A 24181-nucleotide genomic window follows, 5' to 3' on the forward strand; every position below is an offset into this window, starting at 1 on the left:
GGGATGGAAGAACCACCGCTGCTAACAAGGCCCCGGCCTAGCTCTGGAGATAAAAGGCAGGGGGCGGAGATAAATAGATGTGGCAGACAACTATTCATCTTCCGGACGGAAGGATGTGTTAGCCTGATTTCTCTATCTCTTTTGGCATTCCTAATTAAAGGAATCTTTGAGTTCACGTCAGAGGGTTTGTTGTGTTTGGGGAGCTGGGTCAGAACAGTAAATGTTCTGCCCCAGCTATGGACCCCAAAGAATACAGCACACACAAAGTTTGTACAAAACTTAATTTACTAAAATAACTCAGTCTTTTTCAAAACAAAGGCTGTTAATAAACTTTCTTAACAGCCTACAAGAAACCAAAGATAAAGTAATCACAATCCTACTAAAGTTGGCAGAAAGCCCAGAAGCAATTTGCAGAGAATCCAGACGCGAAGTAGAATGAACTAAAGTTGTTCCCTACAAATTGCTTCAGTCGGCGTTCCTCCTTAAATAGACTAAGGGAGTGGCCAATTAGCCCCAAGCCTTACTCTCAAGGAGACCTCCTCCTGAGGAGCCACTCCTGCCTTTTGGCCACTTTGCGTGCCCGTGCATCGAGAAGAGGCTCCTCCTCTTCGTCCTCTTCACTTAAAGGAGCTTCTGGAGCTTCTGAAGGGCTTGGCTGAATCCCTGCCTCTGGCACCACATCTTCTCCAGCCTCCTCACTGTCCGACTCAAGTGCCAGCTGCACAGGCTGCTGGCGCAACACCACACCAGCCTCCTCGCTGTCAGCTACAATTCGCACAGGCCGCTGATGGGCCACAACAGTAAATCTCTTTTGCTTACAGATGACCCTCCCTTTCAAGATACCCATGTACACATCCATACGCACACACACACACCTACTTTCCAAACTTGATAATCTCAACTCTTTGCAGAAGGGCAAAAGTTGTGTGTTTCTTTCTTTGTTTCTTTTTTTTTCTTCGTAAAAGCTTGCAGTAATTTAATAAATCTGGGGACTAGCCTCATTCTTTGTCTTTAATTGATAGAAATGGCAGGCATCAAAGGAAACGCATACTGAGACTTAATGTGCATAAAATGGATATTAGCATTTTAAAGAGGCAGATTAACACATTTATCCAAGTAATTTTCATATATTGCTTCTAATAAAAGCTTTGCAGTATAAAATTCTTAATGAGGCTAATCGCAGGCATTCCATTTAGTGGGGTGATTAGGGATAACATAGAGGTATTTTTAATCAGTTTTCTGAGGCTTAAGTGTATTATTATTATTATTATTATTATATAATTACTTGATTTTTCATGACTTTTGTATACGGAATATATTTATACATATACACAGTAGACAAGTCAGTCTCTTTCTCTCCTTCTCTCTCTTTCTTTCTCTCGCCTTCCTCTCTCTCTCTTTCTCTCCTTCTCTCTCTCTCTCCTTCTCTCTTTATATACACATATCCAATTAACAAAAAGTTCCATCATTCAGTCATGTAGATATTAATTATTTACAGGCTGATGGGCTGGAATGATAGCCCTGGGCTGGGGACAGAGGGAGAGAAATATAAAAATATAAAATTCAAACCGGGGAGAAAAAATATACAAACTTTAAAACTGCAAACTGAGCAGGCTTTACATACAAATTAGACATTTCAATATAAGGTAGTATCTCTCTCTCTCTCTTGCTTTCCATCAGACCTGGCCAGGCCTCCCTCCAGGTTCAGGTTTCCTGAGCATTTCCACGCTTCTTCCAGACTGTATTCAGCACCGCCAGGGCTTCTACAGTCACTTTCAGCTTCCCAATCACCGTCCCGCCGTCTTCTGAATTGAAAACTGGAGAGGAAAAAACCAGCAGAAAAAGAGACTGACGCATCAAGAAGCAAGATTGGTCACCTGGTGGTGCCCGTTTCCATAATTACTGCTTAATTGCAGACACTGAAAACAGTTGGCATACATTTTGTTACACGGATGTACACAAGAAAAAAAAAACCTCTCCATTTCCAGCAAGGAAAGAATGTGGAGCACTCTTTAATATGAGGCTTCCACATATGATACAATTCTGTTAATATTGCTCTGAATATATTTGTGGGACAGAAGCTGGATTGATTTCCACGAGAGCTGGGAACTTCATGATGGAGGGACAGAGGCCAACACATCAGTCTCTCTACACGCAATCTTGCCTCCTGAAGTCATTGGAAAGTTTGAATGGCATTTGCAGGAGCTTATATAGAACACAGGGACATGGTGGCTCAGTGACTAAGACACTGAGCTTGTCGATCAAAAGGTTAGCAGTTCAGCGGTTCGAATCCCCAGTGCCACGTAATGGGCTGAGCTCCCGTTGCTTGTCCCAGCTTCTGCCAACCTAGCAGTTCGAAAGCACATAAAAAATGCAAGTAGAAAAATAGGGAACCACCTTTGGTGGGAAGGTAACAACGTTCCGTGCATCTTTGGCGTTTAATCATGCCGGCCACATGACCACGGAGACGTCTTCAGACAGCGCTGGCTCTTGGGCTTTGAAACGGAGATGAGCACTGACCCCTAGAGTCGGGAACAACTAGCACATATGTGCGAGGGGAACCTTTACCTTTATATAGAACACGTCCAGCATCTCGTTTTACAACTTCCTCAATGGACTTTGGTGTTCAACCCTTTTTTGAGAGAAGTAAAAATCTCATCCAAGAAAGGTAAGGAGCCTTGGTGGAGCAGCGGACTAAAGCGCTGTTAAATAGCACATAGCTGCCAGCTGCCTGCAATTACTGCGAGTTCAAATCTCACCAGGCTCAAGGTTGACTCAGACTTCCATCCTTCCGAGGTAGGTAAAATGAGGACCCAGATTGTGGGGGCAATAAGTTGAGTTTGTATAAAAAAAGAACACCGCTTGGGGGGGGGGCGAAAGCCCTACTAAGCAGGTATATACAAAAGTATGAAGGCTATTGCTTAATGCATTGTAAGCTGCCCCGAGTCTCCGGAGAAGGGCAGCATATAAATCGAACCAATAAATAAATAAATAAATAAATAAATAAATAAATAAATAAATAAATAAATACTGAAAAATCATGCTAGGACTTATTTTCCGGTTGGGTCTTATTTTCGGGGGAAACAGGGTATAAGTGGTAAATTTACGACTCTTCTTCAATTGTGCATGGGCAAAAGGTTTTGGTCCCTCGAACTAAGGTGTTTTTTTCTTTTTTTTTTTTGAAGTTATGGTTCAAAAAATTGAAAGCAGTGAAATATCTAGGACCTGAGGAAGCACCAATGTTCCATGATTCAATTATTCCTAGTGGTATTTTTCCCCCCTGGAAAGAGGAATAAGTGGATACATTAAATTTACATTTTAAAAGACATTAATAAAAGAGAACACTTTGTGCCTTAAAAAAAGAAAAAGAAAAAAAAAAAGAAGCAGATTGTCGGACGTCTTAACTTCTCCATCTCTGCGTAGCGTCAGCCAGACAGCAAAAAGGAGACTTGGACATGATTAAAAAAAAGAGAGAGAGGAAGGCAGAGGGAGAGCAATAGCCTTCAGCTCCATGTTTCTAAGGAGCATCGTGACTCTCTCTTGGGTAGGGAGGCTGCAACGATGACCCAGCCTGAGCCACATGGATCTTCAGGTTAAACCACGGAGCCTCTGAGGTCGGTTTAGGAGGTGACCGGGTCAAGACCCAAAGGCCAAGCTGACGGCTTCTGGGAAAAACCCTTTTCCTCTCTCTTTCATAAAGCAAAATCTTCCAAAAAAAAAACCTCCCTGTAAATAAAAGTTTTTCTTCCGAAATTGAGATTACAGTTTAGCTCCTTAAATTGACTGTTTTACAAAAGAGAGGAAGTGCCTTTCCAAGACGGTCACCTGACTGGATCACCTGACAATACAGTTGGCACTATTCATTGGCACTATTCAGGTGACTCCGAGGGCACAGATAAACCTCCAAGCGGCCTCAATGAGTCTCAGAAAGAGCGCCAACGACCAGAGGACTGCAAACAATATACCGTATTTTTCGGAGTATAAGACGCACCTTTTTTCCCCCAAAAAAGAGAGTGAAAATCTGGGTGCGTCTTATACTCCGAATGTAGCCCCGCCCAGCTTCTCAAATGGAGGTTTCAGAGGCTGAAAAAAGCATCAGTAATGAAGCTTCAGAAAAAAAGCCCCCAAACAGAGCTTCAGAAGCTTTTTTTCTGAAGCTGTTTCAGAGGCTTTCAGAGGCAGAAAAAAAAGCAAGGCACAGAGCTCACAACCAAGGAACCTGTTGCTAAAATTCACCTTGGAAACAGCTGATTGGGGGTATTCCGGGAGGCCGATCCACCCGCCAATCAGCTTTTTTCTTATTTTCCTCGCCAAAAACTAAGGTGCATCTTATACTCCGGTGCATCTTATACTCCGAAAAATACATCTCTGACAAATGGCAGTCCAGTCTCTTCTGGAAAGTTTCCAGTGATGAAGCTCCCACAACTTCCGAAGGCAACTTCTGTTCCATGGGTTGATTGTTCTCACTGTCAGAAAATTTCTCCTTATTTCTAGGTTGAATCTCTCCTTGGTCTGTTTCCATCCATTAATCCTTGTCTGGCCTTCAGGTGCTTTGGAAAACAGCTTGACCCCCTCCTCTCTGTGGCAGCCCCTCAAATATTGGAAGACTGCTATCATGTCTCCCCTGGTCCTTCTCTTCACTAGACTAGCCATGCCAAGTTCCTGTAACCATTCTTCATATGTTTTAGTCTCCAGTCCCTTAATCATCCTGGTTGCTCTTCTCTGCACTCTTTCTAGAGTCTCAACATCTTTTTTATAGTGTGGTGACCAAAACTGGATGCAATATTCTAGGTGTGGTCTTACTAAGGCTTTACAGAGTGGTATTAGTACCTCCCTTGATCTTGATTGTATCCCTCTGTTAATGCAGTTTAGGATTGTGTTGGCTTTTTTGGCTGCCGCCGTTAAAGAAGGACTTACCATCAAGGTCTTGCTCAATGAGGTCTTGCTTTTTCTGAAATATCTGGCTTAAGCTCACGTAAGCAAAGCCAATATCCTCACACTCCAGATCCTGTTGATCTTCCGGAGGGTCACTGACCACTGTAAATCGTATACTGGGGGAAATAAAAAGAGAGCAAGTGGGTTATTTCTGACATTACACAGCTGCCCGGCTGGGAATTTTAAAAGTCAGATGAAACCTCAGAGGAACATGAGTTGAACTGTTGTCCAAAGGCACCTTCTGGAGCAAGAAGGTCCTTGGAGGACTTTGGGTAAGGCTCTGATCTGGACCGGAAAGGTCCCTACAAATCAACAGTCAGGAGTTGCATTTTGTCCGAAAGGGAAGTAGCTGCTTTAATGAGACACTTGTAACATAAGGGGAATTTCCGTTCTTAGAGCATCTTTCAAGAGAGCATCAACAATCCGTTACCGAGAGGCAGAGTGACAGTAGCTACACTGATTTATGCTCTCAGCACATTTGGCTCTTATGATCATGGGAAACGGAGATGAATTAAGGGTGTCCCTGCTTCATAGTGTCTCATTTAGCAACAGTTCCCCAAAGTAGTTAGACTTCCTTCCTTCCTTCCTTCCTTCCTCCCTCCCTCCCTCCCTCCCTCCCTTCCTCTCTTCTCTTCTCCTCTCCCCCCTCTCCTCCCTTCCTTCCCTTCATCTCTTCTCCTCTCCTCCCTCTCCTCTCTCCTCTCCCCCCTCCCTCCCTTCTTTCCCTTCCCTCCCTCTCCTCTCCTCTTCTCCTCTCCTCTCTCCTCTCCTCCCCTCCCCTCCCCTCCCTTTCCTCTCCCCTCTCCCTTCCTTCCCTATAGCTACCCATCTCAGTCAATGACTCTGGACAGTTTACAATTCCTAGCTCTGTTTAATTCAGATCCGGAAGTATGCCCTTAAACAAAACAATAAACAAAAAAAAATATTATTTTTTAGGAAGGAACGAGGGAAAAGACCATCAAGGGGGTGGGGTGGGGTGGGGTTTAAAACCAGGGTCTCATGGAAGACCAGAAACAATTTATCATTTCTTTATTTTACAAGATAGCATCCCTATCTAAAGATACTTTGCCGTGTGGTAGACAGGGGCTGGCAAAAGGGGCCCTGTAGTCTTCTGGCTTCTCCTTCCAACAGAAAAAGGAAACTCTTTTTATCTGCCCATCCACAAGCATTAAAAACACCCCAAAAACAACTCAGGATAAAACGCGTTATTTCAGAAGTTTCCAATATATAATACAGCAGAATGTCCATTAGCTGTAAACATCGCTTGTGGTGGGCTCTGTCATTTGACGTTCTGCCAATAAAACTATTAATTCATGTACGAAGTCCTGGAAGAAATATTATTTTGGAACGCATCCTTGCTTATGTTTAGATGAAAACGGGAAGGAAACTCTTTCGGGGGGGGGGGGGGGAGACCCAATTTAAAATAATGCCTCTTTTTAAAAAAAAACCAGATCAAGAATCATCTTTCAAATACAGGGGGAAGAGGGGGCTTGAGTGCACTAGCCCGCCTATCGTTCCTGCCGCATTTTCATATTTTTTCTCCTGTTGCCGGTTCAAATCTGTCATTTCCGTTCGACCAAGAAACCTTAAACAACGGGTCGGCCTTGTTTGTTGACTTGGCAATGCGGAATGACACAAAGCGCAAAGGCGAGTGTCACAAATGGCTCTCTCTGGTGCCTCAGCCAACCCACCACAAGTTTAGCCAGACTGCAGAAAATTAGCTTTGCAGATTGTTACGCCTGTTGTGTGAGTTGCTTTTTTTCCCCCCTGAACCAAACCAAATAAACAAAAAAAAAAAAAAAAAAAACCATCAACGTCAATGCAAATTAACGCCATTCAGGACTGAGCAGATGTGGCTTCGAAAATATTTAATTTAGCTTCCCAGCTGTCCCAAAAGATCGTATTATTGGCAACAGAGGGAAACTTTTTACGTAGGATGGGGCAAAAATAAAAAGCCCAGATCTATAGGGGTTAACATACATGTAGGAACATTGTGGTTTATTATTTATCCTCTTGGGATTTGATTCTTACAGAATATTAAGCCACAACGTTGTTTGAGTTTAACCATGATGTAATAATGGCTTCAAATATTGAAAACAAAACCATTGTTGGCTGCAGGATCCTGAATAGTTTTGTTGAGAGCTTATTATTATTATTAGGAGTGAATTGAGAATGGTGGCGGTCTCCTTATTAATGTATTTGCTATGTCCGTTTCTCGTGGTTATTGACAGAAGAGATGATTTACAAACTCCGAACAAGCCATCATTGTTTCTTTTATTTAGAAACTGCCTTCTTGTTACTTTGGGGACTGAACGCACAAATTCAGCTGATATTTCAGTTCCCTCTGCGAGGGAAATGAGCAATTTCCAAATTCAATAAATACACCGCATTCGTACAGTAATTCTACAGCACATCTGGAGAGTTTAAAAATACTTCACACCTGCAGTTTTGACAATGTTTAACAATAGCAACCCGGTTGCCCTTTTTTTTTAAAAAAATAACTTTTCCCCCCGATGTCCAGAAGATGGAAATTGCAGCTGAGAACCTAGGAAATTCAATCTGCAAACTAAAAAGAGTGACTTTAATTCTCGTTGTCTTGGTTTGTTTTTTTTTTTTTTTTTTACAGTGTGAGTTACTGCAATTTTTACTTATCCCTGAAATTTCCTTTCCCCACATACGTGGCCAATTTGGAGCGATATTTTTATCCCGGGTTGTTTGGTTTCCTAAACTTTAAAGTTTGGTTCCTGTTTCAAATGAAGGGGGGGGGGGAAGAAATCTTCTGATATTATTATATAGGGCTTTGTGATAGGAAACATGTGCCCGAGGAACGAAGCCGCCAACTTTACAATCTGCGGCATCTGTGCATTTGAGAACAATAATGTGCATTTCCCATCATCTCTCCTGATGGCTGGACTTCAAAGATGGGCCTCGAGCCGGAAGAGGGAGGAAGGAGCGATTCACATATTCAAGTGGTCCGCACATGGGGACATCTTATATGGGACAAACTGGAAGAGGATGCTATAATTGGTTAAGGCGCCAGGCTAGAAAGCAGAAGACACTGAGTTCTGGTCCTGACTTAATCATGAAAGCTGGGTGGATGACTTTGGGCCAGTTACCAGGAGACTGGGAGTTCTAGTCCTGCCTTGGCCATGAAAGCTGGGTGGATGACTTTGGGCCAATTACCAGGGGACTGGGAGTTCTAGTCCCGTCTTTGCCATGAAAACTGGGTGGATGACTTTGGGCCCATTACCAGGAGACTGGGAGTTCTAGTCCTGCCTTGGCCATGAAAACTGGGTGGATGACTTTGGGCCAATTACCAGGGGACTGGGAGTTCTAGTCCCGTCTTGGCCATGAAAGCTGGGTGGATGACTTTGGGCCCATTACCAGGAGACTGGGAGTTCTAGTCCTGCCTTGGCCATGAAAACTGGGTGGATGACTTTGGGCCAATTACCAGGGGACTGGGAGTTCTAGTCCTGCCTTGGCCATGAAAGCTGGGTGGATGACTTTGGGCCAATTACCAGGGGACTGGGAGTTCTAGTCCCGTCTTTGCCATGAAAACTGGGTGGATGACTTTGGGCCCATTACCAGGAGACTGGGAGTTCTAGTCCTGCCTTGGCCATGAAAACTGGGTGGATGACTTTGGGCCCGTTACCAGGAGACTGGGAGTTCTAGTCCCGTCTTTGCCATGAAAGCTGGGTGGATGACTTTGGGCCCATTACCAGGAGACTGGGAGTTCTAGTCCTGCCTTGGCCATGAAAACTGGGTGGATGACTTTGGGCCAATTACCAGGGGACTGGGAGTTCTAGTCCTGCCTTGGCCATGAAAGCTGGGTGGATGACTTTGGGCCAATTACCAGGGGACTGGGAGTTCTAATCCCGTCTTGGCCATGAAAGCTGGGTGGATGACTTTGGGCCAATTACCAGGGGACTGGGAGTTCTAGTCCCGTCTTGGCCATGAAAGCTGGGTGGATGACTTTGGGCCAATTACCAGGGGACTGGGAGTTCTAATCCCGTCTTGGCCATGAAAGCTGGGTGGATGACTTTGGGACAATCACCAGGAGACGCTGAGCTCTAGTCTTGCCTTAGGCATGAAAGCCAACTGTGAGACTTTGGACCAGTCCCTCTCTCTCAGCCGAACTCACCTTACAGGGTTGTTGTGTGGAAAATAGGAGGAAGGTGTGTTGGATGTGCTCCCTGCCTTGAGTTATTAATAATAATGAAGGTGGGCTATAAATAATGACTTCTTGGGCTGTGTTAATGAATCCAACCATTCATCCATTCGTATGAGTAATTTCTTCTTTGACTGGCAGTGGTTTTTGAGGATGGACAATTGGGGGAAAATGGTGTAGAGAAATATGTCTGTTTGGGTGGGCTGCTGGGGTTTCGCAGGGGTTCGGGAGAACCTCTAGCTAAGATTCTGTGCAGTTCAGAGAACCCCCAAATCCTACTCCTGGTTGACCCCGCCCACCCCTCCCCTCCCAGGAGTCCCCACGCGGCCCATTTTGGATGCAGGTAAGTGCAGGGCGCACGCGGTGGCGAGGAGAGGATGAAAAATGGGCCTACCGGAAGTTTGGGAAGGCTGGAAACGGGCACGTTTCCAACCTCCAGAGGGCCTCTGGAGCCTGGGGAGGCTGTTTTCGCCCTCCTGGAGGCGCGAGGAAAGCCTCTGGAGTCCAGGGAGGGCAAAAACGCACCCTCCCCCCGCTGTGGTGCAGGAAGCTGACTAGGCCACGCCCACCATGGCCACACCCACCCAGCAACTGGGCAGAAAACCCCTTGCTAATTATTTTTGAAGCCCATCCCTGGGTGCCCCACACACAAATTAAATATGGATGTTCTCCTCTGGTTTTTTTCAAAGAAAGATGCAGAATATTTGCAAAATATTTATGAATAAGCACGTCCAAAATCAAAATGCATCCATTTTAAGAGCGACCCAGACATTTTAAGCCAGGATTAACTACAAAGAACATCGAGCAAAAGGCTTGAATTTGTCACATAAAACAATCATCCGTGTCACGGATTATAGGACTACAGGGATATCTTTAACTTTATTTGGAGTTTTACTAGACCCAGCATGTTATTCATCTCACTAATGTATGCAGTAAATCTGGAAGTCCTTTGCTTGTTTGCTGAAATAAGAAAAGGGGAGGAAGAGGAGGAAGAAGAAGAAGACAAAAATAATCTTTCTGAACTTCAAAGTGCTTTAGATGTGAGACGTGCCCACTTTTAAGGGATCATTTTATGGCGCTTCCTGTCAGATTCCATTAAAAAAAAAAAACAACAACCACTGTGTGCCAGCCACCATATGAAGCTCAGTTTTGGAAACAAAATGGAGGGGAAAAAAAGATTGGTTGCCTTATTGCCAGCTAATATCCCGTTTGCTGAAACTGTTTATCTGCAAACGCACGAAGCTAATCAGCAGTTTTCTTCAACCAACCGAACCAGCGGCTGCTCCAACTACGATCAAAATAGCCCAGATCTTGAAATTAAAATGAATTTTTCTCCATACACAGGGTGGACATTAAAAAGGAAAACAGTGCTTTGCTTTTGAAAATCGTAAGCCGCGTTCAGATACCACGAAGGGTGGATTTTACATTTTCTCAGAATAAACATGGGCATTAGGATGACATTTTTCCCCGAGAACAGCGTGAATCTACGCTCCTGTTAAAATAAATAGAAATACAAATTGATTATCTGGCTGCTGGAATAGCTGAACTTAGTGAAGCAAAAGTCAACTTTTCCCAAGTTGACTTTTAGGTTATTTAGGTTATTAAATAACCTAAATTATTTATTTAGGTTATTTAGGTTATTTAGTTGACTTTTAGGTTATTTAGGTTCTCGTTTATTCCTTTTTCCTTTCCCAGCTAAATGTCATTTTCTCCCAAGTATTTATGTCCTCATTTTACACGTAGACTTTGACTTAGGACCACAATTGAGCCCAACGTTCCTGTTGCTATGTGAGACAGTTAAGTGAATTTTGCCCCGTTTTACGACCTTCCTTACCACAGTGAATCACTGCAAGTTGTTAAGTTCGTAACGCAGCTTGTTCAGTGAATCTGGCTTCCCCCGTTGACTCTGCTCGTCAGATTCATGTCGGACTTTGCTCGTAACTTCAAAACGGTCACTAAATTTATTTATTTATTTATTTATTTTATTTTGAATTTGTATACCGCCCTTCTCCCTGAGGACTCAGGGCGGTGAACAGCCAAGTAAAAAAACATCAAATACAAATATTAAAATACAGTTAAAATATACATATATAAATTTGGCCCTGTTAATTAAAAACAATAAACAAAACACTTAAAAACACTTAAAAAATTAGGCCAAATGAACTGTTGTGAAGTCGAGGACGACCTGTAATGAATAACTACAGCATGGGGAAAGGAAGAAAGGAATAGAGGTAGTTCCTTGACTTATAGCAATTCATTTACTGGTCGTTCGAAGTTACAACGGCACTGGAAAAAGGGACTGATGGCCATTTTTCACACTTATGACCGTTGCAGCATCCCCATGGTCATATGATCCAAAATTCAGCCGCTTGGCAATTGACTGTATTTATGATGGTCGCAATGTCCCGGGGTCACGTGATCCCCTTTTGCAACCTCCTGACAAGCCAAGTCCATGAGGGAAAGCCAGATTCACTGAACCACCGTGTGACTCATTTAACAACTCCAGTGATTCACTTAACAAATGTGGTGAGAAAAGTTGTGAAACGAGACAACGCTTGCTTAACCGATTTCTTCACTTAGCAACATAAATTCTGGGCTTGATTATGATCATAAACCGAGGACTACCCATATGACTGAGGAATACGAAGCAACGTGTCCTCTCAAAAATTTACCTTCCATGTCTGGGCTCAGATCCGCAAACGACAGCCTTGAGATAATCCCACCGTGCTTCGTGCTTGGCTTGATCCACGTATATGACTGCAAAATCAAACAGAAATGAGGCTGCAATGAAGTGCCAGCACATAAATGCATTTACTTTATAGGACTTCTTTTCCACAGGCTCATCCTTCCTGTTGGTTTCAGCATCTCCAAATAGCAATAGCCCTTAGACTTATATACCGCTTCACGGTGCTTTCCAGCCCTCTCTAAGCGGGTTACAGGGTCAGCCTCTTGCCCCCAACAATCTGGGTCCTCATTTTACCCACCTCGGAAGGACGGAAGGATGAGTCAAGTTTGAGCCGGTTGGGATTGAACTCCTGGCAGTGGAGAGATCAGCCAGCAATACTGCATTCTAACTACTGTGCCACCATAGAAGGAAGGAAGGAAGGAAGGAAGGAAGGAAGGAAGGAAGGAAGGAAGGAAGGAAGGAAGGAAGGAAGGAAGGAAGGAAGGAAGGACTAGCAATAGCCCTTAGATTTATATACCGCTTCACAGTGCTTTACAGCCCTCTCTAAGCAGTTTACAGAGTCAGCCTCTTGCCCCCAACAATCTGGGTCCTCATTTTACTCACCTCGGAAGGATGGAAGGCTGAGTCAACCTTGAACCTGGTGAGATTCAAACTCCTGACTGTGGGCAGAGTTAGCCAGCAATACTGCATTCTAACCACTGCACCAAAGCTCTTGAGAGAGAGAGAAAGAGAGAGAGAGAGAGAGAGAGAGGGAGGGAGAGAGAGGGAGAGAGAGGGAGAGAGAGGGAGAGAGAGAGAATGCAAACAGATAGACAGTAATGGATAGATATTGTAGATAGATAGAAGATAGAGAGATAGATGATAGTTAGGAATAGGACTTATATACTGCTTCACAGTGCTTTATAGCCCTCTCTAAGCAATTTGCCAAGTCAGCCTCTTGCCCCTTGACAATCTGGGTCCTCATTTTCCCGACTTCGGAAGGACGGAAGGCTGAGTCAACTTTGCGCAAGTCAGGATCGACTTCCCGGCTGTGGGCAGAGTTAGGCAGCGATACTGCCCCCTGAAATAATATGTTGCCCTAAATTCACATTTACCTATTCTTTCTTTCTCTCTCTCTCTTTTTTTGTTTTTACAAAGAAACACTAGTGTTAAAGCCACACATTCTTTTACAATGACTTATACGGACATGCCGTTCCCATCTGGTACAAGATGCGCAACGTTAAAACAAGAATTAAAGACTGGAAGCCAATACTAGAAGGTAGAATGTGGAGGGCAGATGAGCAGCCTTTATTTTCAAATATTTCCAGAAAAGGTGGATTTAAAAACAAGAAACAAAAAAAACCCAAAAACCAGATGGCTCCGAATCTTCAACGCGGAGGTCTTCGCTCGTGGTTTGGATCACGCTCAAAGGGACCTGCTGTTTAGTTGAAGGGAGAAAAGATTATATGATTTCAATCCTGAAAACTTTTGGCTGGGCTCTTGTTGATGTGAGATATTGGGTGAAAACCATCTGCCTCCACGTAAGAGGCTCCGACTTTGAAAAAAAAACCTTCCAGGCTCCTCCTGGGAGCAAGAAATCAAGCCGATAATAAAAAAGATGCAGGATTGTTGTTGATGGTGGCCTGATCCTGTTCTAGAATCACCCTTTAGTTGGGATTGGCTATGGCTAGTCTGGTGAAAAGAAGGATCAGGGGCAGTGGTGAAAGCTTCCGTGGGTTGCCACCGGTTCGCTGCCCGCGCATGCACGGTGCGTGCCAAATGCGCGCTGCGCGTGGAAAAAGGAGCCTTTTGAAGGTAAGTAGAACAGTGAAGGGGGTGGAAACAGCTGTGCTGCGCGATTTAGATTAGCTAGAAAGCAGGATTTTCTACTTTCTAGCGAATATAAATTGTACGGCACAGCTGATTGTCGGACCGAACTGGTAGCTTTTATTACTACCGATTCGCCCAAACTGGTGCGAACCGGTAGCATTTCACCCCTGACCAGAGGTGACATGATAGCAGTATTCTGATTTGAGGGGCTATCACAAAGAAGAGGGAGTCAAGCTATTCTCCAAAGCACCTGAAGGCAGGACAAGAAGCAACGGATGGCCGAAGAGGTTGTAGAAAAAATGCTTTTAATAGCCTCTGACGATCAGGCAACTCAGCTGGGATCGTCAGAGCCTTTTCAAAGCATTTTTTTAACAACTTCTTCGGCCGAAGAGGTTGTAGAAAAAATGCTTTATTTAAGGCTCTGACGATCCCAGCTGAGTCACACGATCATCGAGGCTTTTTTTTTTTTAACTTTTAAAAGCATTTTTTCGGCCGAAGAAGTTGTAGAAAAAATGCTTTTAAAAGTAAAAAAAAAAAAAGCCTCTGATGATCGTGCGGCTCAGCTGGGCATGGGGAGGGGGGCAGGGATTTTTGCTACCGGTTCTCCGAACCACCTGCCATCATCGCTACCGGATTGGGCGATCTGGTCCGAACTGGGAGCATTTCACCCCTGCCCTTCTGACAAGCAAAGTCAATGGGAAAGTCAGATTCGCTTAACAACCATGTTACTAATTTAAGAACTGCAACGATTCACTGAACAACTGTGGCAAGAAAGGTGGGACAAAATTCACTTAACGACTATCTCACTTAGCAGCAGAAATTTTGCGCTAAATTGTGATCGTAAATCGAGGATTACCTGTAGATGGAAAGAAACTTTCTTCCATCGTACTACTCTGAATTCAACGGATACTCAGCCGCTACTCACTCCTAAGTCTATGTAAGTCTTGTTAAAAAAAAAAAAAAGTTTGCGAATATTTCATTAATCTTTCCCTTTTCTCTTGTCAATTCTCGAGCAGGTTTATACACAGCCAAGATAACATTCTTTAGGCTCACAATCATTAATCTTGTTTCCGGGCTGTTTTCCTGCTTTCTCAGCATAGTGGAAACAATATTCTCTCGGCTCTATGAAATATAAAAGCTATTTCCTTGTTATCGGTACCTATCAACTGAACTTAATCTTTGTTATTTCAATTATGGTGGTTTTTGTCCAAAGAAGCAGAAAGAGAAAAACGAGATGGAAGGACCGGAGGGGCGGAGGGGGGCAGGAGGGAGGGAGGGAATCGTTTTTTCCAAGGTGAAATTAAGAATTTCCCTCTGTGTGTGTCACTGTTTATATCAACTTAGTGAAGAAATGGTCAGTTTGCTGACACCCCTAATATTTGACTCTGGAGAATTAAAAGCACTGTTCAGTTCAGGTTGAAAATAGCTAGTATAATTTCTGCCTGTTTATTAATGCCTTATCACCTATTTGCTCTTCAAAAATTGATCTTTCATTCCGAAGAACTGTTTGATACAGCACCTATGCCTGCAGGTCCTAAGTAGAAGGACTCTGCACGGAAAAGAGAAATAGGATTCAGATTTTATGTTATCTGTATAGGACAGGGGTCAGCAATCTGCGGCTCTGGAGCTGCATGTGGCTCTTTCACCCCTCTGCTGCGGCTCCCTGTCACTCAAAATATGTGTCACAACTGCCAATGTGCAACACCCACCGGCACGCGATTCATTGAGTTTTTCAACCGCTGGTAGGCCAACCATGGATAAATCCACGAAAAGAAAAGTTTCAGAAGAAAACAGAACGTTTAATTCAACTACATATGCTAGTTTGGTGGCTGCTCAAGAAATAGTCAGGCACGGGAAGGGTTTTGTGGCTCCCGGTGTTTTCTTTTCTGTGGGAAACGGGTCCAAATGGCTCTTTGAATGTTTAAGGTTGCAGACCCCTCGTACAGGAAAATACTACAGATGGTTTCAACCTATTTATCTAGAGGCAAACGGCAATGTAGGAAAGCAAATTAATAGCACTCTTCTCTTCCATAGGGTCCTTGGTGGTCTCTGAGCTTGGTTAATTTCTTGGAAGACATGTCATTCCCCGACTGTGTAACATTATCAGTGCTAGAAGCAGCTTCTAAGTACCAATGAAGTTATCTAATTGGGTAATGAAACATCTGCAAAAAAACAACCAAGCTCAGAGAGCATCAAGGGCCCTACAGTTCAATTCTGAGTTACACATATTCTCTTCTCTTGATTCCCCTTCTTCTCTTCGTCCTGCTACTCACTCATCTGGTTTCTCATTCGGGAAAGACAGATAAGACTGTGGACAACAATGGGAAAAAAAAAACCCAAGCAAGGCCTGGAAGTCAATCACACTTCCACCCTATTCTGTCTTGCTCAGATACTTCCTAAAGTCGGTTCTGGGCACCACTGTTCCAAAAGGACAGAGACAAATTGGATCAAGTTCAGATGAAGGCTACCAAGATGGAAACTGAGTCCAATGAGGAACAACAAAAGGATCTGGGTAGGAAAAGATAACTAAATGGAAATTATGGCAGCAGTCTGCCTATATCTGAGGAGTTTGATTGACCTTAATCTTCATCGTTTCAAAAGGCAGAACAATAACCAATGGATTAAAATTCCAAGGATGATGGTTCAGATTGGACTTCAGGAGGAACTTTCTGACTGTATGAGCTCTCAGAGAACCTACATGAAGTGGTGAATTCTTTGCTGGAGGACTTCAAACAAAAGCTGTTTGAAGGTCATCTTTGAAAGATGCTCTAGGAACCCTACACTTAGCATGGGTCTAGGATTTTCATCTCCGACTCTTCATTCTCCTCGGGCGTTTCTCCTCAGGCGATTCTCCCCCAACTTATCTCCTCCTTTTTCACAAAAGGTGTGGGACACAGTGGACGGTGGCCCATTCCCCAGGGCGAATGACTGGAGGCATGCCAGCTGAGGAGATAAGTCGGGGGAGAATCACCCGAGGAGAAACGCCAGAGGAGAATGAAGAGTTGGAGACGAATAGTCCCATTCCAACTTAGCATAGAGTTCAAGTAGATGATGTCCAAGATCCCTTTCAATTTTATGGCTCTAGACCTACTGTAGATCTTGGTTCTGCTGAGTAGACCAATCACATTGTTAGCATCATTCGTAAACCTTCTGTCTATATGAGTTTATTAATAAGTATCTGTTGGAGGCAAGTCCTACCAGATGTCCCAACTTCCAAGTGATGATGTTCTATCTCTCCTTGTGACAATGATATGAGAGCTTGGAAATTGTACTTCTTCAATTTTTGGAAAACTACTTTTCTGAAATGCACTGTCCATCTTCTTTACACGATTCGTTAGACAGGTTTTTTTTTTTTTAATATGAATAAAGCTGTATGCAAAACAATGTCCATAATTAAGAGACAAGCTTGGACCCATTATAGTCTTATGATTGACTAAGGGCGTTTAATTTATTAACTGTAAATCTCTCCTCCTTCTATCTATAGATTAGAAAGGCACAGCAAATGGCTAGGGAACCCACAGCACTCAGTTGTGATATTAAATGTTGCTTATTAAAGCAGAATTTCACAAGATCTCTTTGTCTCAGCTAAGATGTAAAGCAGTTCCTTAAAAAGCCAGCCGTGATGCTTGAGACATAAATATAATAAAAGAAACCCAATAAAAAAGGCATTTATTTACTGAGAAATAATGACTTCTCAAATTACACCTGGGTTTATCATGATTATTTTTTTCATACACAATCCATGGGACTGCTAGTTTCTCTCTAAGCTCAAAGTACACTTCCTTTCCCCATCATGTAAATCTCAGTTTTATTAAAGAAAATATTCAATTAACCTCAAATATTCTACATACCCAAATCTAATTAGGCCTGAATAAGAAATGGAGTAAAGCTATAGTAAACACGCACATTCTGACTTCATTACTATTAGATTATTGGCTTTCTTGCCGACATTATGAAACACCAAAATTCATTAGGGCACTTTCTCCGGAATGATGTGTCTTTACAAGGAGAGCTGGCACAGAGGAAATATTAGATGACCAGTTATTTAAGTAATACCCTAGGAAAAGCAAAGCAACCTTGCTGGAAATGAGTTCTCGTCTGATCACTTCGTGGCAAAGGCAGAAATATTATTTCCCAAGAGAAGGTGCAGCTCGTTAGAAAACTGATTCGTAACATACCTGCATGCAAGAATCCTGGGTTGTATAAACAGAGGCAGAGAATCAAAACCATGTGAAGTTATTAGTAGTGCTTTATAAACCTATAATGAGACCACGCGTGGAAATACTGCATCCAGTTTTGGTCACCCCGTTGCAAAAAAAAAAAAAAAGTGATGTTGAGACTTTGGAAAAAGTGCAGAGAAGAGCAACTAAGATGATTAAAGGCTTAAGAGCAGCGGGGAAATCCCCCCCCCCGGTTCTATCCGGCTCGCCGAACTGGTAGCACCGGCGGTGGGAGGCTCCGCCCACCTGCCGGAACGTCATTACGTCCCCTTTTTTTACCATCTGTGCATGCACAGAAGGTTCTACGCACGCGTAGAAGAGGCATGTGCGCGCATAGCACACACGTGCTCCCACGTGCTCCTGTTCCCGAACCGGTAACGGAGGCAAGTGGATTTCACCGCTGATTAAGAGACTAAAACGTATGAGGAATGGCAGCAGGAATTGGGTATGGCTAGTCTAGAGAAAAGAAGGACTGGGGGGACATGATAGCAGCGTTCCAGTATTTGAGGGACTGCCATAAAGAAGAGGGGGGGGGGGGTCAATTTATTTTCCAATGCATCAGATGGCAAGAGATAAAGCAATGGATGGAAACTAAACAAGGAGAGGAGCAACCTGGAACTAAGGAAAAACTACCTAACAATGAGGACAATTAACCAGTGGAACAGCTTGCCACCAGAAGTTGTACGTGCTTCATCACTGGAGGTTTTTAAGAAGAGACTGGACAGTCACTTGTCTGAAATGGTACAGGGTCTCCTGCTTCAGCATCCCCAGGGTCACACGATCAAAAACCAGATGATTGGTGACTGCTTCGTATTTATGACGGTCGCAGATGGTCATGTGACCCCTTTTGTGACCTTCTGACAAGCAACCCGATTCGCTTAACAACCGTGTTACTAACTTCACAACTGCAGTGACTCACATCATAACAACCATGGCAAGAATGTTTGCAAAACTCACTTAATCAATGTCTCACTTAGCAACCTAAATTTGGGGCTCAATTGTGGTCATAAGTCGAGGACTACCTTTACTTGGTGTCATTTTTGGAGAAAGTTGATTGGCTACCAGGGAGGGGAGGATACTGGCCAAGATGAATAAGAATATATGTGTATGTGTGTGAGTGTGAGTGTGTAAAGCCTTAAATCAGAACTTTTCAATAAAATCTGTTACGGATGGAAGAAGAAGAAGAAGACGGGACATAAAAAACCAGCGATTTAAAAGCACAAAATGAAATAAATATTAAATGAATTCCTACCGTGGCTGTAGTTATAGGACACCCACTGCCTGCTTCTGGGTTTTGGAAGCGCCATCGGAGTTTCGGTTGTTTCGAAACTGGAGAATTTGGACTCTATGAAAAGCCGCTGGATCAGCACGTCCATCAAAATCTGGGGATCCGTCAGGCTGAGCGACACGATCTCGATGCGGATCCTTTCGGCAGTCTGCTGAAAGACAAACAACCATACCTTTGCTGCTGGTAACGCAACACCGTCTCATTGAGCTTGGCCCACGTTGCGCGGGGGAATTCGCTGGGGAAAGCAATTAGGTTTGGAAGAGCTAGCGGTGAAAGGAGGCCTTTAAAGGACGCGGTGGCTGGACACCCTCAAAGCTGACATCAGCCAGAGCATCCAAGAAGCAGTGCAAGATCGGAAGATGTGGAGAGACCTGGCCCACAGAATTGCCAAGAGTCAGACCCAACTGAATGGACCACATCAATGGACCACAGAATTGCCAAGAGTCAGACCCAACTGAATGGACCACATCAATGGACCACAGAATTGCCAAGAGTCAGACACAACTGAATGGACCACAAGCAGCCACATCACACAGAAGGCCTCGGGTGACAAAGCTGAAAAGGAGTCCTGATTTTGGGATTCCTACAATCTTTGCAAGCGGCAACACACTTATGTTTTATATCACATATAATAAATCATTCTTTTTCTCTTCCTCTTCTTTCATTATTACCTCCCTTGACGCTTCTTTCGGCCATTTGGATTGCTGAATGGTACACCCCCTAAACATTAAACCAACGTCTGTCCGGGGGAAACTACTCTCTGGTGTAACCACCACACCGTCCACCCTACAAAGCACATCTTCTCGGAGTAGCGTGTAACATGATTGCCCTTGAAACTGCTAGCTTTTCTGGGTGTAGTAAAATCACCATCTTTAATACATGAGTGTGCATTTACAAGATGTCTTCATTTTTTTTTTTTTTGAGGTCTTGAAATCTTTGATGGGGCCAAAAATGTGTGTGTTGATTGCACTTCCCACTTAACGTGTATCGCTCACAATAACGCAGTCCACAAGGTGGAAGGCGCTCCATGTTAAAATATTAAAAGACAAGCACACAACGAAATCTCCTGCATTAAGTCGGTTGGTTTCAAAAGAACGCACAACCTCCCCGGTTTCAAAATGAGGTTAGGCTGAAGAACACTTGAAGGGCGAAATTTGTCTCTTGGAGAAAGAAACTGAACACCTGGGAGGTTCTCACCTGTCAAATTCTCCCCAACTCTCTCTTGACGGTTCCTGTTTTGACTTGAAAGTCAAATTTCTCCCCTCTGGATTCTGAAGACTTCTCAGTTATAAACCTCCATCACTCACCTTGCACGAATACTCGTCAAATTAAACAATGATTTTTTTTTTTTTTTTTAAAAAACCCAACCAGAATGGTTTGGGGTGGTTTATCTTCAAACCAAACATTCATGCAATGGTTTCAAGTGAGACATCGCACCTGACATTTTTCAGAAGAATATTCTATAATTAAGCCGTCGAAAATCACCCCAGGATTTCCCCGGTAAATAAATATATATCCTTCCCACCGAACAATATCCTTGCTGTCAACCTCCTTCAATATTGGATGAAGCTACATGACTCTCACTGTTTTCAAAAGGCATTTTCTTTTATTATGTATCCTAAGACACCTTTAACTAAAAAACCCGAATCTGAATATTTCAATAAGATTTGTTTTATTATTCAGTAGATTCATGGAAATTTTACCGGGATGACAGCAAATATTCCACACCGTTCTGTCTCCGCTAATGCAGGTAACACAGCTTCAGCTGGCAATATTACCAGGATTAGCATAGCGTGATGAAATATTTAAAGGAATTTTCTTTTCGTAAAAACCTAATAAATCAAATGACTGCCAAATGTCATTAAAGTGATGGTCTTTTGACTTGAATATGCTTTTCATATTCAAATTTCGAAAAGAGACGAAGGCACGGAAAGGTTACTCAGTTTCAACTAATAACCTCAAGCACCCTGCATTCACATGCATAAAAAATGAAATTGCTTCCATTGTCTAATTTCGCTTTAGGAACGGCGTCTTTTTGCCTCCCGTCGCATGTATATATAAGAAGCATTTTTAAGTGAAATTCAGAGCAATTCCCGGCCGAATGCTTAACCCGCCTGTCAAAAGCTGCTCGGGTTTACAAATACCATCCAAACGTAAACAAATATATGTAGTAACAGGACGCAACACCTATTTTTTAAAAAAGGAAAAAAGAAGGACCATCTGCCATCTTGATTTTTTGGGGTTGGTGAATGGCAACCAGTCCCTGCCAAACCTCATCCATTATAATTGCACTCAATCTTGGCATACATATTTGTTTTTGAGGAAAAAAAATTGTTTATTTTACTTATTTATTTGTATTCCGCCTTTATTGTTTTTACAAATAACTCCAGGTGAACAAACTATCCAACACACGTTCCTCTTCCTATTTTCCCAACAACAACAACAAGTTTCTGAGGTGGGCTGAGCTGAGAGTGAATGGCCAGGGTCACCCAGCCAGCTTTCCTGCCTAAGCCAAGACTAGAACTCACGGGCTCCTGGCGATTGGCCTGAAGTTACCCAACCGGTTTTCATGCTAATCTGGGATTGGAACTCACCGTCACCTGGTGATTGGCTTGAAGTTACCTAGCTGGCTTTTATGCTAACTGAGACTAGAACTCACGGGCTCCTGGTGACTGGCCCAAAGTTACCTAGCTGGCTTTTATGCTAACTGAGACTAGAACTCACGGGCTCCTGGTGACTGGCCCAAAGTTACCTAGCTGGCTTTCATGCTAACTGGGACTAGAACTCACAGGCTCCTGGTGATTGGCCTGAAGTTACCAACCGGTTTTCATGCTAATCTGGGACTGGAACTCACCGTCACCTGGTGATTGGCTTGAAGTTACCTAGCTGGCTTTTATGCTAACTGAGACTAGAACTCACGGGCTCCTGGTGATTGGCTTGAAGTTACCCAGCTGGTTTTCATGCTAATCTGGGACTGGAACTCATCATCTCCTGGTTTCTAGCGGTGCCTTAAATAAACTGACACTCTACCTATGATTATGATGTCTGTATTTCATAATTTCCCTATCTGCCACATTAAAGAACACAACCAAAGAGTAACTTAGAATAGTCTGAGCACAAGCAAAGGTTGGCTGGACCACAAGCACATTTGGTGCCCCAATTCCAGACATTGACCTCTGATCTAAAGAACTCAATTTCTTTCTTTCACTGGCACAATATTACCCTGATCTGAGCTGACTGGGTCAACTGTACTACTAAGACGTTACAAAGAGTGGCTTTGTGGAGAGACGGGTGGCAAATAAATTTAATAAAGAATAACAATACATGGTAAGTAATTTTGACGTCCTCGGCAAGCCAGGCATTTGTTAAAAGGATTTTAAAAAAGAGCCTTTGAATAATAAAAAATATCTCACGCACCTACCACTTCCTTTCCTTTTAGCGTGCCTATATCTTAACAATACTCCTTTGCTGTGACCCGACGCCGATATGCCTATTCTTAAGACAAAGAAAATCATGGAAAGAAGAACATGTGTGTTTTTTTCCCTCACCGTGAAATAATGAAGGGGAAAAAAGAAGACCCTGATCATTCAGGCATTCCTCTTTGAAAGAATCAGACAAGGAGCAGAATTTCAACATTTGTAATAATAACGGACTTAGTTGTCGATAAAAAACCACCTGCCAGGTGGACCTGGCAGTACCTGGAGACAGAAGAGGAGAAGGGAAAGAACTGGAAAAAATAACAAAATACAAAGACCTACAAATAGAAATAGAACAACTGTGGCAAAGGCAAGCAAGAGTAGTACCAATAGTCATAGGCGCCTTGGGTGCAATCCCAAAATAAGTTGAAGCATCACTTGAACCCCATCGGCATTGACAAATTCACCATCAGTCAATTGCAAAAAGGCAGCTTTACTCAGAACAGCTTACATCCTGCGACAACATTTCTAACTCCATCACATCTGCCTATCCCAGGTGCCTGGGAAAGTGGACAAAAATGCCAAAACTGGCCTGAACATCTGGCTCAGTGAACCCAATAATAAACCATCCTTATTATTGGCTTCCATTCTTCAGTGATCTTAATCTCCCACCTATAGCCTAAGCCCCAGATGGATCAATAAAAGCTTTTCAATTCCCCGATCCTCGAATTTTACTTGCTGTACCATTAAAAAAGGAAAAAAATTCCCACATTTTTTTTTTTGAATTTATATACAAATTTATATGTTCCTCTATAGCAGAGATACATCCACCTGGATTTTTGAAGCTGTTTTTTTTTTTAAAAAACACCCCGCTGGATATCAACATTAATTATAAACTTTAAAAACCTCGTTTAAAGAAAATGATGATGACAGTTTTCACTAAAATGGTATTAGTGCAAAAAAGAAAAAGAAAAAAGAGAGAGAGAGACTATCTATAATGAAGGAGAAAAGATGTAAACACACCTAGGAAGAAAATGAGGCCACCGCAGAATAAATTGGTTTTACTAAGCCTTGCCCCGCGGGCACATTTGAAGATAACTTGAGAGCTGACAGCAAGTAAAATTTTATTGTGATAATTGAAAGCTATATTGTTCTCAAATAATCAAGTGAAGATGTGGAGAGATGAGAACAAGCATTGTTTAATTTTATTGCGGCGGTGTTTTTAGCTTTTCCGAACGCCCGTGCAAATTCTCAACTCCCAACGCCCAGCTCGGGAGCCTGTAACAAGCCTTTTAATCAATGTATTATACATCAAATTGATAATGCTAACTTCTGATTATATTCACACGTATGAAATATTCATAAAGAACTGTCCAAAGTTTTACATTTTTCTGATTTCTCCCCCCCTCCCCGACCCCCTTCTTCCATTAATTATCATGCCTAGAAGCTCTCTCTTTCTTTCTTTCTTTTTTTTTTTTTTAAGCGAAAACACCAGTCGTCAGCTTGAATCAACCTGACAAGCTAGCAAGAGCCAATTACATTGGCACTCGCTGGCGCTTTGATGTAGTGGAAACGCAGAGAGATAGGGGGCAAATTGTGTAGCACATTATGTTAATGACATGATTTAATCCAGCCACTAAACTTTATGTAGCCTGCTAG

At 43.0% G+C, this 24181-nt stretch overlaps 1 protein-coding gene across 1 annotated transcript in view; it reads right to left on the reverse strand.

Moving 5' to 3' along the window:
* Positions 1 to 1575: 1575 nt before the first annotated feature.
* Positions 1576 to 24181, reverse strand: part of RPGRIP1L (RPGRIP1 like) — a 61878-nt gene continuing 39272 nt past the window's right edge. The window contains exons 23-26 of the mRNA XM_070952662.1: positions 19071 to 19257; positions 11776 to 11860; positions 4918 to 5051; positions 1576 to 1817 (exon numbers count right to left, since the gene is read on the reverse strand). Coding sequence (XP_070808763.1) covers positions 1705 to 1817; positions 4918 to 5051; positions 11776 to 11860; positions 19071 to 19257 — 519 coding nt within the window. The 3' untranslated portion in view covers positions 1576 to 1704. The remainder of the gene's footprint in view (positions 1818 to 4917; positions 5052 to 11775; positions 11861 to 19070; positions 19258 to 24181) is intronic.

This window comes from Pituophis catenifer, unplaced genomic scaffold, assembly GCF_029215685.1.
Source record: "Pituophis catenifer annectens isolate HBS135680 unplaced genomic scaffold, rPitCat1.0.hap2 SCAF_13, whole genome shotgun sequence".
Classification (NCBI taxonomy): Eukaryota; Metazoa; Chordata; class Lepidosauria; order Squamata; family Colubridae; genus Pituophis; species Pituophis catenifer.